We start from the raw sequence: 18094 nt of genomic DNA, 5'->3' as shown, positions 1-18094 counted from the left end.
AGGTTTTCAGTAGTATGCAAATCCATGGAATTTACAATGGAATCTAGTCCATGACACAAATCTGTTTTTCAGAAGCTTAACTATTATCCAACAACAAAGCTTATTGGCATAACTTCGTCTTTGTGGTCACACAGTCCATTTAAAGTATATTACCTATTTACTGAAATCTCAAAATAGATTGCCATCAGCAGAAACAGAGCCATAGTAGCATTTGATTTATGTACTTACCAGGTATGACTTCTAGGCAACCAGTTTTCCTTTCCAACTTTTTCGATACAAAATTTTTGGGGTCCATTGCTCCCTGCAATAAATTCAAATAAAACAGCCGTGGGTCTAGCTGCCTTTGTATCATCAGTAGGTAACAGATGACAACTGAGCATGAAAAGACTTGAAGAGAAGACAAGATACCATTATTTAAACCGAACAAAGGCATCTGTCTTTCACTATACAACTCTGTCCAGATCAAAGCATGCATGTGGTGAAACGAATAAATTTGAAGTGATGCTGAAAGAGACTCAGTCAGAATCACAGAACGGATGAGGTTGGAAGCAACCTAGTTGGAAGCCATCTGGTCCAACTCCCTTGCTCGAGCAGGGATTCCTAGGAACAGGTTGCCCAGGATCATGTCCAGATCATGTATCGTGTCAATCATACAATAGATAGTAACTTTCCCTCCATCCCGTTTTTCTCTCATAGCTCTAGTATATTCAGGACTTCAAAGACAGTATTCAATATAAAACTCATAAAAATGTTCTTAAACATGTAGCTTGATCCTTTTCAAAAATGCATTAGGTGTTATTATGCATACCCATGAGGTCAGCAAATCCTCCCACCGGTAATCTGCATGTTCCAGTAACAAACTGCAGGAGTCTCATTCTCTTCTCATTATCTATTTCTTTCACAAACTGAAAAATAATTGAAATAAACATCGATGTATTATTTAATATTCATATTTTCACATCATCATCCATGGTTTAGCAAATTGCACAAATGTTACAAATACGTAGATTAGCAGTAATTTTTTTATATATAATTATAAGATATAATTATATATTATATATATAATTATATATATATTATAATATATATATTATATATATAATATTTACACACAACAGATCTGTTCAGTAATTATGACTATTGCTCACTAAGCTGTTGCTGTGCTCTGCTGTGCTTTGTTCTTCTGAAAAAAGTCTACAAACCTGCCAGAACCATAGTATCTGTCTGCTGGTCCTGGTATAATGCCGGTAGATAGTATGCCTCTGCCAGTCATTCAGATCAATTTCTTGCATTCCACATAGAAGCACCTTCAGGGGAGAAAAAGGGAAATAAACATTAAACTACAAGCTATCACTTGCTTCTACAGCAAAAGAGATCAACTCCATTGTACTTAAAAGCATCTGCAATGACAGTATACTCAATTTTAAACCATTTTTAAACTTCCACAGCACATAATAATGACTGCTCACAGAGAACATTTGGAGAGGCCACAAGATAGAAATAAATACATTCATGAAAAATAAAATAGCTGTTTGCATTTAAACGTTCAAATCAGGAACACATACTTGATCATTGCCCAACAATATAATTCTGCGCTAGAAATAGGATATTTTCCTTCAAAAAGTATAACAAAGTATAATTTTGAGAGATCAAAAGCATCTAAAACCAGATGCACTCTATCATCCATTATGTATCTAGTTCTATTACCCTTTCTGTCAAGTTCCTCATTCTTTAAACACAGGCAAATCAAATTGCTGAGGATTACAAAAGCACTTAGTCAAAAAAATTCTACAGGCAGAATCTTAGCCTTTAGAAATGTGTAAGAAAGCTGCAAAGATGAAAGTGAAGGAAAACACACTAACCAAATATTATTCCATGAAATTTCCTTCAAACATCCTATAAAACTGGACTGTCAGCCTTAGTGAACCTTAGTGAACCTTGCTCTTCAGACAACGAATGACCTTCTGGTATTATGTGTAAAAAAACTAGACCTAGCAATAGCCAAACAATCCTTTACCTCCAGTTCCTTAGCATCAAAATACTGCAAATACTGTTGTGGCAAAATTTCATTGAAGCCTTCAAAGAAAGCCTGTGTTTGTTCTTCAACACCCCGGGAAAGTCGCCATTCTGCTACTAGCCTGTAAAATAGGATACAGAAAGGTAACTTGATCTGCCCTATGCTAACTCAAGTTCACATCTTTGTTAGCCTACTGAAATGAACTGTAAGCTATGTTAAAAAAAAAAAAAAAAAAAAAAAAGGAAGTCTGGAAAGTTCTGGGGATAGAGCATTCTATAATTTTATTTGTAACTTTCGCTCTGTGCAAACATTTTTATTTTTTTTTTTTAAAATTAAAACCCTACGATTCCAACCACTCTGCTATGGAAAGTACTTTAGGCTCAAAGAGGAGGCAGTATCCATTCACTGATTATATTAATGGGAGCACAGCAGTCCCTAGGTATTTGGAGACAAAAAAAAAATGCAGAGCTGTATTCATCTAATATTCTCCCCAGAAATCTCAGTCATTATCCATGAAAAGGTAAAAACTAGGTCACGTCGTACTGGTGAAGATAAGTAGGACTGCTAGCTTACCAAGAAACGACTATGTCCATTTGGAAAGTTCCATATTTGTTTCTGTTAATCATGAAACTTTGCTCTGTGGCAGAAACTCCACTCTCCATTAATAAAAGGGTGAAAAGCAGGCAGGAGACCCGAAGAACCTGAACCCAGGGAGAAGCAGGTATTATGCTGAATTCCAGCCTAACCTGTCAGGAGAACTGGAACCTAAAGGAGAGATGAAAACTTTGGGGGGACTTAAAGCAGGAACCAGAGTAAGACAGAAGAATATGACTTAAGCTGGAATCTGAGATCTCCCTGGGTTCCTGGAAACTAGAAGAGAATGGTTTTCTGCAGATAGTCCCTATTTTCTATCCCAATATTAATATTTTGGGAAACTGCAAAATGCAGTATGTTTCTTCTGTAAATATTATCATTTCTGTGAAATGCTTTCAGATTACTCATGTAATGAAAACAAATTCTACTGCCATATTCCTCCCCCCCCCCCCCCCAAAAAAAAAAGTGTTCACAGAACATATTATAAGAAATAGGAAAATTCAACTATGATTCAATTTATTTTGTACCTGCAATGTGAGGTAGTTCATTGTATTTTTTTTTTTTTGAAGCCTCAAAGCAGAGCTTATATACTGCTACACAATGAGGATATTTTGAGACATGAAAGGGGTATTTTGAGACAAATCAGCTCATTGTTCATTTTTTCACTCTTTTAGGCTCCTTCCCTCTCAATTTATTGCTTTAAAATATTCTGGTACTGCAGTCATAATCCTTCACAGATGCAATGACATGGACTGTCATAATTCATAACAATCTGTTTAGGAATGCCAAGACCTAATTATACTATAAGGCCAGTTCAGATGAAACTAGTAGCAATCCTATGTATCTTTAAAAACTAAGGTTCATCACAGAAGCATCCAAAAATGTTCTTCTGTTTAAAACAAGCAAACAAATGACTGGGCAGAATTATCAGCAGCCTATGAAGCCACACAATTCAAACAATAAAAGCATGCAGTAATCTGGTAAACTATCCGAGGTTCACATTTGTTGTCATGCTGTTCTGCTAAATTTAATCATCTCTAGGAGGAAAAAAAGTAAAGCTTCTACTAAGTGTAATCTTTTTGGAAAAATAGATTTTTAAAAATTATTTCTATCAGTAATTTTCTTTCAAATATGAAATCCAAACAATTGCCACTTATTGCCAACATAAGCAATTATTCATAGATAGAATTTCAATAGTGCTTCAGATTACATAGTTTGATGGTATTGCTAGAACTGAAGAAAGAAAATGACATAAGGCTATTTTAAAATCTTCATTTATTCTTACCTAATATATTCTTCTTTATTTTCTTCTGTCACTAGAATGTTGCTACCATTTGGCTTCAAATCATGGCTTTTGATTTCACCTAGGATTTCTTTATCAACTGAGAAAAACATTTCCAAGCCACATTCTTCAATATCATTCTCTCTGTATGAAAGAAAATGTAATTTTAAATAACTGGGTAAGAACTATGTAGTCAGGAGAGGGGATGGGTATGGAGAACTTTAACCTTTTTTTTTATTATTAGTTGTTTGGAGCTCAAGAATCAAGCTAAGGAAATGTTACTTACACAATAATTATGATTTTGCAAGATTTATTGCCTTCATTTCACTGATGTGCATACATGAGTTGTACTCTTGATCAGAAATTCTTAGTCAGTAGTACCCTTAAATTTACTTTTCACTAGGCTGACAAATGACCTGTTGACTCTAGGATCTGTGGAATGTCTATGGAATACAGAAATGTTTCAAGTAATGACATTTTTGTATGTTTCATTACACAACTGCTTCTTCTAACAGGCAATATAAGGACTTTAAGATGCAGCTGTCACTTTGTCAGATAATAGTGGATAAGAAAGATTTTGAATGCTTAATGAATTATCTTCAACTCCAATATATTTATGGGACTATCTTGTAAACATATATCAAACATCTCAAGTTACCAAAGTAACACGTATTACTATTAAAGAGGAATTCTCCTATTAGAAATTTCAACATAAGGAAGAATCTGTACCCAATAAACATTACTCAAACTCTTTTCTCTTTATAGGGGGGTTAACACCCAGAATAACAGGTACAACATTGTAATTTATATGATATGTCCTTCTATAAAGTGCTGAATCATCTCCTGAACCATAACAGAAATGTAAGCCTTGAAAAACTGTGGTTTATCTAGCAATGGTACTTCTGAATTTGAACTCTCCAAAATACATGCTATTGAATGAAATCTCAGATGAGAGAGGGCTTCAGACTGATGGATAGTGAAATAAAATAACCTCTTCCTTTTAAAATGAAATATACCTGTTCTAGTTGACCTAGCTTGGGTAGAGAGGCTTGACTAAATGATCTCTTGAAATCCCTTCCAAACAAAATGATTCTGTGAAATTTCTGAAACAGTGGGAATGAGAGAAATGGTCACCTGATCAGAGAAGCAATGATTCTGTGAAATTTCTGAAACAGTGGGAAAGAGAGAAATGGTCACCTGATCAGAGAAGCACCACACAACTCAGTATTACTGCAAAGTTTCCTAGAAAGTTATAAACATTGCTTTTTTCGTGATGAATAAAGTGATCTCCTCTCTGACAGACATGATTATTTTTTCTGCATGTTTAGCCATTTTACTTCGAAGATAACTATCACCACAGCAGATAAGCAGGCTCAACTACGCAAAATCTGAAGTTTTGATCTCTGTACTTAAGAGTTTAATGTAAGTAGCTTAGAGGTCTGAAAGTTCTCTAGAAACCTTAAGTTTTTTCAAATGGGCAAAGCATTTCATGGATCCCAACCTACAAGACTCCTGTATCACTAGATATTGCTATTGATATATAGGTCACATTTGCTCTGAAGACAGCTTTCAGAAAAATTCTTGTTACATACTGCCTTAAGCTTCCTCATTGCTTTCTTCTGAGGCAATCACCTAACAAACAAACAAACCAAACCAACTCAATAAACCCCTCAAATCACTAAATTCAATTTAATAAAAGCATAAGTATCCAGCACAAAGAAGTCATCTGAAACCCTCACTTACAGAGCGAGATGTATTGGTCGTTCTTGTCACTAAGTTTTGAGCTTTCTAGTTCCTTACTTCAGATGTAAGCTTCTCCTGTCTTTGACAAAATTCCCTTGTTATGGACTGCTGGTACCCAAACTTACCCTACTTGGAAAGCTCACAAGAGCAATCAACTGAACGGTATCTGGCACATTTTGAAGTAAAGATTAAGGGGGAAAAACTAGTCTGCAGTGTCTGCAAGTGCCCTTATACTGCCACAGAGAAGAAGCCTTATATTAATATTCAGAAGATTCTGTGCTCTCTTATGGACCACTCTAAGTATAACACACGCACCTAAGGAACTGTGTGAAGAAAAAATATAACACGCTTCTGCAGTACTGAAAGACCTTTCAAATATTAGGTATAAAATCACATTCCTTTGTGACGTAGAAAGGATAGCGCTGAATAAGTGTCCAGTTTATGCGCTGTCAAATGCAAAGATGGGTCTGTGTCTGCAGATAATGGCTTAAGAACAATACCCTTTTACTGTAGACTTTCCACAGAAAATTAAGGGGCTGATACTGTTCAGCAAGTTAAATGTAGTTACATGTGACTAAATTGTAATGAGTTGCACAAGATCATTCACCAGTAATTGCTTTGCCCATGATTAAAGACCACTTAATGCAAATTTCTTTCCTGTAACTTGCTCTTTTCACTATCATATTTACTTGTTTTCTAAAACTCAGTAAGTCACAGGATGACAAAAAACACTCTTCTTTTAAAGAAGAAAAATAAACACGCACCTTCTGACTACAAAACAGATTACAAGATTTGTTCATATAACTACAGGAATCCAGCCCTACAACTCTGAGACCTTTTCTTGCCTTTCAAGTCTCAGATTCACAGTATCTTTACTCAGATAGCCACTACTGACATTTCCTACTGGAATGTTTACTACACCTTTAGTAGCAAATCATTCAGTACAGAACATACTTCTCATTGAACACTGTATCCAAATGCCTATCTGAAATTGTAAACATCTCAAACCTCTTATCACCTCCTCATTATCCAAGATAATGCTTCCAAGATTCACCACAACAGGAAATGACATTCTTGTCTTTTATATTTATTTCTGCTTTTTAAAAACAAACTATTCCCATCTTTATGAAGTCCTCAAGGCTTTTAAAATCTACTTTGTGTATGATTCTTGACTAAAGTATGTTGTATCTCTCTAGACACATAACGCAGACTAAATTTTCTGCTAAATTTCCTTATAGCAGAAACAACAAAAAAAAAAAGTTTAAATTGACTATTCATCTCTTCTAAGCACCCCCACACACAACCTTTTTTTTTTTTTTTTTTTTTTTTTTTTTTTTTTTTTAATACTCTTTGGAAAAGAAAGTCACTTGTTACTGAAACAAACGGTGCACAACAAGCATGGATTACAATGTCTTGGAATCTTGCTATTATAAAAGTACCACCAAATTACTTTGAATTGAAAGTTTTTTTGTTTGTTTGTTTGTTTTTAATTATATCTAAAAATAGTTTTAATGCATTTCCAAAATAATGGAATTTCTGGTCTATAAACTCTAGAACCTTTTTACTTCCTGCTCTCTAGAGAGGAATCTGCAAAGGAGTGGAGAAGGAGGACTCAACAGGATTATGAATGTAGAGCATACAGATGATTGACAAGGCATACATGGAAGGCCCTATGAAATGGTCTTAAATCATCCAGGTTGGAGCAAAAAAAAAACCACAATAGCAGCTATGGAAATGCATGAGAATTAACTTTAAATCTTTGACATTAACTCTTTAGACAAATTTCAGGTATGACTGACAGAAGAGTTATGTGACAGTATATAAGTTACATTTGCTAACTCCAAAGTATTGTAGCATTAAACTATGTTTTCTAATTAAACAAGTTATTTTAAAGCATTATTGAAAGGATTTCTTGCTATTTTTATCTGTTACCTAAAAAGTTTCACTACCACATTTGTATAATGTCTAGCTAGATTTATTCAAAAAATAGTAAAAATGGAATGCACGATACTGCACAGAATATTCAATGAACTAAAAATGCAATGAATTTTTGCATTATCAAATTATTTGTGTGTCTAATATTCCATTAAAAATTCCAATACTACTTTGTAATTGATATACTCTACTGGTCAGTTTGTTTGTAGTAGTAGTTTTACACTTACTTTCTGGCATAAGTGAAAAACAAAAACATTTTATCGCTATTTCAAGAACAATATCAAGACGAACTCACTTCACCCAGATGAGAGAGTTGTAAAACTCTGGGTCAACAGATTCTAAATCCTTGAGTCCTACTGGCTTGTTTAGTATACGCTTATAGAACGGCAGAGAGAAACCAGTGTCAATGAATTTCCCATGGAATAACGCCTGAAGAATATGAAAATAGACAAAAAAATAATGCAAAGGATGATTGATTACTCAATATGACAACATTCTGTACAGCGTACCAATGGAGTTTGATGGCCAAAGAATTAAAGTAAGCTAGAATATCATAACTGTAAATATGCTTTTTTTTTTATTATTTATACATAATAAAAACTATGTATGCTGGTGAAAATTTCAGCTCAAAGATTAATTGTTTAATAATCCATTTGATGGTACGAAGGGCTATGCAGACGGTGAAGGGTCTGGAGGGGAATATAAAGAGGAGCAGCTGAGGTCAGCAGTTTGTTCAGCCTGGAGAAGAGGAGACTGATGGAAAGACATCACAGTCTACACCTTCCTCACAAGGGGAGCAGAGGGGCAGGCGCTAATCTCTGCTCTCTGGTAACCAGCGATAGGAACCAATGGAACCAAATGGAGCTGCAACAGGGGAGGTTCAGGCTGGATATCAGGAAAAGGTTCTTCACCAAGAGAGCGGCTGGGCAGTGGAACAGGCTCCCCAGGGTGTAGTCATAGCACTGAGCCTGCCAGAGTTCAAGAATCATTTAGAAAATGCTCTCTGACACATGGCCTGATATATGTGGTCCTTTGGGGATCCAGGAGTTGGGCTCAATGATCCTTGTGGATCCCTTCCAACTCTGGATATTCTATGACTCTATAGTACTATATTTATTTACATGAAAAATTACAGGAGGTAACTTTTTTCTATTTCTAACTTACCATGGCAATGAATCTTCCAATAAAACGGAAGTATTTCAGATGATCTGGGTTAATATAGGAGGCTGGGTTTATTTGTAAGCAGTAGTTATCTTTCCCTGCATATTCAAACAGGCAATACATCGGGTTCAAAACTTCATGTGACAATAGGAAGAACCATTCCCTGAAATTACACAAACAACAACAAAAAACACATTTCAAAACATTAAAAATTACTTCAGCTAACTGATACGGTGAAAATCGACTTAAGAACTTGTTGGCACACAGCTAGTCAGCATGACTTTTTTAGAAAGTATGGCTACACCAAACTGAAACTAATGTAAATTAGGATTTAGTAGGCAAGGTTAAAATGTTATACAGCTGTCAGTGATTTGGAAAAAAACCCTTATCTTACAGAGGTAAATAAAAGACTGCCACTGATTTAAACATAAGGCTTTTAGGGAACACTAATATATGCCCTTCCTAGTTACATTCACGTACAGACTTCTCACATGAAATTACATTTTTGTTCATTTTCAGTAAACCTCTACTTTGGTGGTAACGGTCATGTTGAAGTCAATAAACTGTGCATGTGTTTTCACTAATCACTGAGACAGATTAAAGTAATTCCTAAAGTGAACTGAAAATACGTTTATACAGTTCTAAAACATGCACTGATGTTCTAAGGAAAGATGAGGAATAAGCTTCACTAGTATTCTGAAATCATTACAGTTCAATTATCTACCTTGGGGAATTTTTCACAACAACAACAACAACAAACCAGGAAAAATAAATAATTTGCCATTTTACTATAGCTTACCTTGCAACACCTCCATAATCTAAGCCTTCTTCACCAGGGAAAATAACCCATAAACGTCTTCGTAGATCCTGAGAACTGAAGCTCATTATCTAAGTGAAAGAAAAACAGCCAATTTATTTCAATAAAGTTATAAGCACTGGCTGGATATGACTATTTCCTACATCCAGCAAAATAGCATTTAATAAAACAGAGCATAAAATGTGCTATAAGTACATGAAATACCCGCTTATGTAACTTTCATGAAATTTGAGGGGTTAGTGGCAACCTATTTCCACAGATTGACAAGTAAAAGATGTAAAATAAAAAATAATAATTTTAAAATGGAAGACCTATAATTATGCCAGCAGCTTATATAAAACTTTATGACAAAAATCATGCCAATAAATAACAGGGGCTCAAAGTAAGAAAATTGAGGATTTGTAAAATACTACAGTGAATGGTATCTGAAAGGTACCCCAGTTACAGGCAATGAAGAGACATGACTAAGTATGTCTCCAAATAAATTAAAACCAAATAAAATAAAAAAAATAAACCAAATACATTAAAAAAACAACAACACACAAAAAAACAGTAAGAATCATTATAAAATACTTATTTTCATTTTACAGCTTCATCTCCTAAAGAGAATAATAAAAATCTAGCTTTTTTAGAAACTAAGGAATTTTAGTAATGCCGTTTTGTTCAAATGTCAGACATTTACTTAGAGAAATTTCACAGAACATATATGTGTGAGATCATTAAGTTTTTGTCTGTAATAACAGGCACAGAATTTGGATCAAAAAATTTTAAATCTGTGCTAGATGTCTGAAGTTATCATCACAATAGATTTTGTATCTCCAACAGATACCTACAAATGACAAAAGAATCAGTATAAAAAAAGAAGTCAGGTGTGTGTGATTAAGTTATAATCTAAATTATTGACAAAGTGCCATGTTTTCCTAAATATACCTCCGTTTGTTGACATTTACATGATTACATAATCTCTCTTGACTCTTTCTACTATAATACAATATTGTTATCTTTGTAATTACTGTAAGGACAAAGTACAATTTTAGAAATAAGGGTGGAACCAATTTTCAGTTCCAGGACTTATTTCATCTACTTCTAACCCAATCTATTTGAAGACAAGAGTGTTCCAAAAGAAAAGACTAGCCAGCTGCACTCGCATTTGCTGCTTCTGCCAAGACAGTTTACAGTTACTTGAATAAGTAAGCATTAAACCTTATTTAAGAATATATATTCTTGTCTCAAAACATATTATTCAACATGTTCTAACTTCTTGGCTTGACAAATTGATAACTCCAATGAGAAATTAAACCAGAAGACATACAGGAACAAAAAGATTAGCTAGGGACTGAGGAAGGTAGAAATTCCAATCTTCTTGAATAAGGTTTGCATCTTAATTTCTTTCAAATCAGAAAAATACAGAAGTGGCCAATAGGAATTTCATATTGTTCCCTGTAGCTCCCACCTTCTATTTAACTGGCAAGGGGAGTAATTTATTGCCACAGTGATCATTAAAAAACGGTAGGATTTGAAAACACTTAAAAATAGTGTATAGAAGCAAATTTAAGCACGATTTAGGTCTCTTAGCATTCTTAAGAATTTTGCTGCTAATAACCTAAGTATAATTATTAGTTCTTGTTTTCATTTAACCATTTAGTTACTTATTTAAAGACCTGTAACATCTACAGTAAAAGTAAGCTCAACTTAATATATTTTGGTACATAATGCTTATATAACAAAACTGGTAGGGGAGTACATGCCAACAAACATAGCAAAACATGCTAACTTCCTGTGAATGGGGAGTTGCTCTGCCACTGCTCTCCCCACAATTAATCAGCCAGTAGAGCTAAAACTTGACATTTTAGCATGATCTTTTTATATATAAGCATGACTGTATCCTAACTATTCGTTTTTGTTAGTCTCTAGTATAATAACATTAATAAGAGGTCACAGGATCAAGAAAGACAAGTGACAAATTTCTTTGGTCCAATTTTTCATGTCTGCTAACATGCTTTAATACAATACCTGTTGAAATGAGTCTTCAAATAATGTTTTTCTGCTCACTGTAATCTTTATGTGTTGTGGCATTGCCAGTTGCTGAAATTAAATTTTTCAGAGGTGAGATCTACAAACACTTAATATTTCTCATATTGTTTTAACTGTTTGTTGAATGTGTTGTTTTAAGAAGTAGAGGTAAATTTCACTAATCCACATAAAACAATCAGTAATCAAGATACTTGAATTTTAATTAACTCCAAGAAAAAATAGATTCCAATACTGAGATCTACAACAAAGGTATACAGGCCTCCATATCCTGCTTTGAGCAGGTTCAAATACTGAATTCTTAAAAGACATTAGAAAAAATAAGATAAATAACATTCTAAATCAGCAAGGCCTTCTACCCCAATATTCAATAATAATAAAAAAGAGAATTTAGGTTATTCTGTAAAAGTAAAAAATTAGGCTACCTCTGCTAGTTTTCAAAGTATAATTCATTGACACTCAAAGACTGGAACATTTAAACCTAATACATTTTCCTAGATACCAAGTTACATAATCTTTTGATATTCATAGAGTTTGAAAGACCAAGAGTGACATTGCAATATGCTATTATGTTAGGATGTGCTAAAGTACAACACAATATAGTCTTCAATGTTTAGACATGTATGGTCTGTGTCAAATGCCCTGCAATTTCTTCCAGAAGTATTTACTTGTATAGAAACTAGATCTTATATATTCATTATATTTAAAACTGCTATGTTTTCATATATTCACTAATTAAGAGCAGAAAAATAACAACATTCTGAAACCTAGTACTTTCTAAACTAAACTGTAAATAAATGCAGGTTTTCTTTTACTCTAAAAAGTTTTAAAATTACCCTACAACTTACATCAGCTTTTACAAAGCCGGTATTTGCTCACTCCTGGTTAAACTCACTTTAAGTGGGTTGATTAATTTTACTTGCAGGGCACTGAATAGTTAATTTACAGAAAGTAAACAAAAAATGAAAATGCAAACAAATGTTCTCAAGAAATAAATTTGTACCTGACACCAGAATCGGAAATAATGGACCTTTGCCTTGAAATCACGTACATAAGCTATCTGGGGTCCATTGTCTCTGGAACCAAAAGGGAGAAAAATTAATTTCCAAAGTGTTTTTGTAATTTAAAAAACAGTATTAAAAAATATTTGTTATATAGTTACATGGTTTAGTAGGCTATCTGTGTCTGTTTTTTTTTTTTTTTTTTTTTTTTTTTTTTTTTTTTTAACTAAAATATCTGTTCTGTAAATTGTGGAGTGCATATGCAGTACTTTCCCCAACAGTATCTAATTCATTGTAATTTAATTAATTATCAGGAAAAGGAGGTAAATGAAACCTTCAGACAGCTCAAAATAGCCTCTCAGTCCCCAGCCCAGGTTCTCATGGGGGAGGGGCTTCAACCATACTGATTATCTGCTGGGAAGACCACACAGATGGCACAAACAGTCTAGGATGTTCCTGCAGTGCATAGATGACACTTTTTTGACACAGGTGGTGGTGAAGCCAATAAGGAGAGGTGTGCTGCTGGACCTTGTATTAACAAATGAGGAAGGAGTAGTTGGAGATGTGAGGGTAGGGGGCAGCATTGGCTGCAGTGACCATGATTATGGTGGAGTTCAGGATCTTGCAAAGAAGAAGCAGGGCAAAAAGTAGGATTGCAACCCTGGACTTCATGAGAGCAAACTTTGGCCTCTTCAGTCAGCCCACTGCTGAATGGCCTTGTGGCAAACGATATGGAGAAGGCAGAGTTGCTGAATGCCTTTTTTGCTTCAGTCTTTACTGTTAAGATCAGCCCTTGGGAATCTCAGACCTTGGAGACAATAGAGGAAGTCCAGAGAAAGGAGGACTTTCCCTTGGTCAAAAAGGATTGGGTCAGAGATCATCTAAGCGAACTTGACACCCACAAATCCATGGGCCACAGTGGAATGTACCCATGGATGCTGAAGGAGCTGGCTGATGATATTGCTAGACCACTCTCAATCATCTTTGAAAGGTCGTGAAGAACAGGAGAGGTGCCTGAGGGAACTGGAAGAAAGTCAATGTCATGCCAGTCTTCAAAAAGGGCAAGAAGGATGACCCAGGAAACTACAAGCCAGTCAGCCTCATCTCCATCCCTGGACAGGTGATGGAACAGCTCATCCTGGAGGTCATCTCCAAGCATGTGGAGGACAAGAAGGTGATCAGGAGTAGTTAGCATGGGAAATCCAGTTCGCATGGGAACACCAAAGGGAAATCATGTTTAACCAATCTCATATCCTTCTATGGTAAGATGACAAACTGGGTAGATGAGGGAAGAGCAGTGGATGTGGTCTGCTTTGACTTCAGCATGGCTTTTGACACTGTCTCCCATAACTTCGTCATCGACAAGCTCAGGAAATGCGACCTAGCTGAGCGGACAGTACGGTGGATTGGCAATTTGCTGGATGGCAGAGCTCAGAGGGTTGTGCTCGGTGGCGCTGAGTCCAGTTGGAGGCCTGTAGCTAGCGGTGTCCCCCAGGGGTCACTACTGGGTCCAGTGTTGTTCAACATACTCATCAACAACCGGGACAATGGAACAGAGTAAACTCTCAGCAGGTATGTGGATGACACAAAGCTGGGAGGAGTGGCTGATACCCCAGGGGGCTGTGCTGCCATTCAGAGGGACCTCGACAGGCTGGAGGGTTGGGCCAAAAAGAAACTCATGAGGTTCAACAAGGGCAAGTGCAGGGTCCTGCACCTATGTAGGAATCACCCCAGGGGGGTGACCTGATGGAGAGCAGCTCTGCAGAGAGAGACCAGGACTCTGGTGCGCAGTGGGCTGACCATGAGCCAGCAATGTGCCCTTGTGGCCTTCTTGGCCCCAATGGTTTCCTCAGGTGCATTTGGAAGAATGCTGCAAGGAGGTCAAGGGAGGTGATCCTGCCCCTCTGCTCAGCTCTGGTAAAGGCCACACCTGGAGCATTGTGTCCAGATCTGGGCTTCCAGTACAAGAGGGACATGGAACTACTGAAGAGAGTTTAGAGGAGGGCTACAAAGATGATGACAGGACTGGAGCACCTGTCATACAAGGACAGGCTGAAAGAGCTGGGCCTGTTTATCCTGGAAAAGAGAAGACTGACAGGACACCTCATTAATGAGTATAACTATCTGAGGGGAGGGTGTTGAGAGGATGGAGCTAGTCTCTTTTCAGTTGTGCCCAGCAACAGGATGAGAGGCAACGGGTACAAACCGAAGCACAGGAGTTTCTGGCTCAATATGAGGGGGCACTTCTTTACTGTGAGGGTGACAGAGCACTGGGACAGGTTGCCCAGAGAGTTTGTGGAGTCTCCTTCTCTGGAGATACTCAAACCCTGCCTGGATGCCATCCTGTGCAACGCACTCTAGGTGATCCTGCCTGGCAGGGGGGTTGGACTGGATGATCTTCAGAGGTCCCTTCCAAACTCAGCCATTCTGGGATTCGGTGTAAAAAAGATACTAGTGGGATGACATTCAGGTAATTTAAACTTGCAGCTAAGTTCTGTTTTTAACTCCACTCTGGTTCCTAAAAATCAAAGAAGGAAAGAGTATACTCGTAAAAATGAAGACCAGTAAGTGAAAGGAAGGGATCTGGTCATCAGAAGTGTTGATGGCCCCCCTATCTCATCTACTACTTGGTGAGTCAGATTCTTAAGTATTCAGAACAGTCATCTTCAGGGACACTTATCAGTGGATAAAATATAAATTCAGAGGCTTTAATACACATGAAACTTTCTGCACACAAAACAGGCAAAAGAAAAAAACAACTTATGAATGTTAAACTTCTCTTTTAGGAGCTGAGAAATAGTTTAAAAAACACTTACAGAGCAGACTTGCCCGTGCGGGGATCTATGTATGTAGTGGTTCTTCTGTTATGATCCACAAAATACGGAATACCTTCCACAGTAAATCGCATTTCCCAGCCTTCAGGTAAGGGTTTCTCATTTAATTGACTACGGGTACAAGAAAATACATAGTAAATTATGAACTTAATACATGAAGTCAATTGATCGGTACTTGAGACAGTAAAAAAGGTAGCAGATCTAGAAAACTACAGACAGAGAACTTTCATTTCAACATTTATTGCATGTCTTTTCCTCCAATTTTCACATCAGCTCTCAGTTGGACCAAAATGAATGTTTATTTAAACAATAGCACCTTCAGTTGCACTATCAAGAATAACAGCAAATTGGTAAACATTCTTGTATTTTTCTGTAAGTTTCTATGTTTCTTCCACTTAAGCAACAACAACTAAAAATTTAACTTTTTTTTTAGATTTTTACTCTCAGGATGACATTGCCGTAATAACTAGCTTTTGGTACCTCACATATAATCACAATAGCTAAAAGCTTAAAGAATTTCAGAATGACAAAAATAAAAATATCAAGAAAATAAAAATACTGATCTTATGCTTTTTTTTTTTTTTTTTTCTTTTGACAACTTCCAATTCAATTTTGGTATCAATGTAACTGTATCTTGATATGTTTAGAAAACCTGAGTATTATTACTCCATCGAAGTGCTCTCAGAGTGACTTCCCTCCATGGAAATATACTTTGGGAAAATGTTTCCAGCTATGAAATCAGAACTTTTGGTTGTTGGGTGGTTATTAAAAATAACAGTGTTTTCCGTACAGTCAACTGCTGCAGTGACTTTCAAGTCACTGAAAGCTGTTGAAAGGCTGTCATCTCTGGCTATGGCTATTAACCCTTCTACTCTCCCTCATCTTACTCCATTTCATTAAAGATGAATTTGCTTCACCAAGTGGAAATTTTCATCTCAAACATATAACACCCTTCACCCTTGATTTCCTGCCTACATTTCCTACCTCAGAGTCAAAGTAACTGGATCCCAAACTAAACAGTAATCCATTAATCCAATACTTGTAGAGTACTCAAGTTCTGTTTCTTTTTTGTTTGTTTTAAAGTGATAAAGTAGAGGTGCTGCAACTTTTGGAGTTTGTCTTTGTCTTCTGTCTTTTAGCTATTACCAGTCTAATAAATAATCAAATTATGCAGAGTCTTCCGCACTAACACATCAGTTGAAACAAACACTTCCCTCTGTCCTGCAATGATACAATTTTTTCTTATTTTATAAAAAGAGTATGAACTGTTCTGTGAATGAACTTAACTGCTGTTGACAAAGACTTTCCTGATAACGGTATTATTACCAAGTGTTATTTTGACAGTTTCCATTTCAGCTTTCACAGTACCTTTCACAGGACTGCCTGACAAGCATGTATAGGACAGTCTATGTTTTAGCTGTAAGCACCATCTCCTAAGTCTCAATCTCACTATTTTGTTATATTTTCATTTCAGATTTACATGAAGCTGCAACTGATTTCTTACCCCTGACTTCGGGGATCTTCCCACTGAGTGATACGTGTGTTGTGATTGACAAAATACACTCTGCCATTGCTGTCAGTTCTCTTTTCTGAAAAGATACAAAATGAAAACAAATTTCAATACCTCCTTACTGTACTGCTGAGACTACAAAATAAATTAATATAAACAATCAGAGCCTGCTACAGTTTCGCTTGTCTTCAAGGTTCTCCATACCTCCTTTGACTCAACATCTTCTCACTTTCACTGGCATTACTCCTTAATAGTCAACTCACCAACAGGTGTCTATTTTAATACTACTGACTGCTAACAATTATATGAAACTACATCATCACCTATCCTCAGTGAAAAGCTGCACTTAAGACAGTTTTGCATTATTTCTTACTATCTCAAATCTTACCCTGAAAAGTTGAGATATCTATGTATACTACTTATAATAATGATGAAATCTTGACCATAAGTCAAGACTCTGGGCATTGCAGTAAAAATATAAACAGTTGTGGGAAGGAAATAGTTCATCACAGGAAATTTACCTTCACTAAATATATTGGCCTATAGTTTGCACTTCTTAAAAAGCTTTTCCTGGTGTTTCTTGCAAGTTAAATGCATATGGATTAAAATATAGATGAAATTGAATTTTCCATCTAAAGATCCTTTACTATGCTTTTTTTTTTTTTTTTAATTATAAGAAACAAATAATTGGAAGAAAGCAAAAACGTAAGCAGTTTTCCCCAAAGGAAATCCCAGATAGCTTCTATTTCTGCTATGTGCTTTACAAACAACATAGAAAATGAACATAAAATATGTTACAGAGGCATACAAAAATATCAAGAAAGTACAAAGGTATGTGAACAGTAGTAAAATCTTTTATATTTGTATTACCAGCAGGAAATAAATATCTATACATAACAATGTGGATTCCAAGAAAATATATTTTCAATTAGATAAACCTATGCCTACGACTGAAAAATGTTTATGATAAATGCCAAGATTTGGTCTTCCAGATCAATCTGCAGTCCTTCATGAAATTTTTATTTAGAGTGTTATAAAAAGCATGCAAAATGTAGAATACAAATTACAAAAACAGGCTATATTTTGACTATCACAAGTAAAAAGCTTCAGTTAAGAAGGAAAGTCTGGAAGCAGACACTTGTCTATAGGAGTTATACTGAGAGCAGAAT

The 18094-nt window shown here is 35.8% G+C and overlaps 1 protein-coding gene across 3 annotated transcripts in view; it reads right to left on the bottom strand.

Annotated features, from left to right (window-relative positions):
- Positions 1–18094, bottom strand: part of ITCH (itchy E3 ubiquitin protein ligase) — a 68250-nt gene that overhangs the window by 3874 nt on the left and 46282 nt on the right. For 2 of the 3 annotated variants that reach the window (XM_035343498.1, XM_035343499.1), the window contains exons 12-23: positions 16920–17004; positions 15398–15526; positions 12584–12656; positions 11563–11634; positions 9532–9620; positions 8736–8895; positions 7867–8000; positions 3897–4037; positions 2018–2138; positions 1203–1307; positions 809–905; positions 229–301 (exon numbers count right to left, since the gene is read on the bottom strand). In XM_035343498.1, coding sequence (XP_035199389.1) covers positions 229–301; positions 809–905; positions 1203–1307; positions 2018–2138; positions 3897–4037; positions 7867–8000; positions 8736–8895; positions 9532–9620; positions 11563–11634; positions 12584–12656; positions 15398–15526; positions 16920–17004 — 1279 coding nt within the window. Of the gene's footprint in view, positions 1–228; positions 302–808; positions 906–1202; positions 1308–2017; positions 2139–2590; positions 2719–3896; positions 4038–7866; positions 8001–8735; positions 8896–9531; positions 9621–11562; positions 11635–12583; positions 12657–15397; positions 15527–16919; positions 17005–18094 lie in introns of those variants that run through there. The other variant, XR_004755440.1, reaches the window with a different exon arrangement.

The sequence above is a fragment of the Oxyura jamaicensis genome, chromosome 20, assembly GCF_011077185.1.
Source record: "Oxyura jamaicensis isolate SHBP4307 breed ruddy duck chromosome 20, BPBGC_Ojam_1.0, whole genome shotgun sequence".
NCBI lineage: Eukaryota > Metazoa > Chordata > Aves > Anseriformes > Anatidae > Oxyura > Oxyura jamaicensis.
Note: the sequence above shows the minus strand (reverse complement) of the source record. Positions and strands in the feature narration are given on the sequence as shown.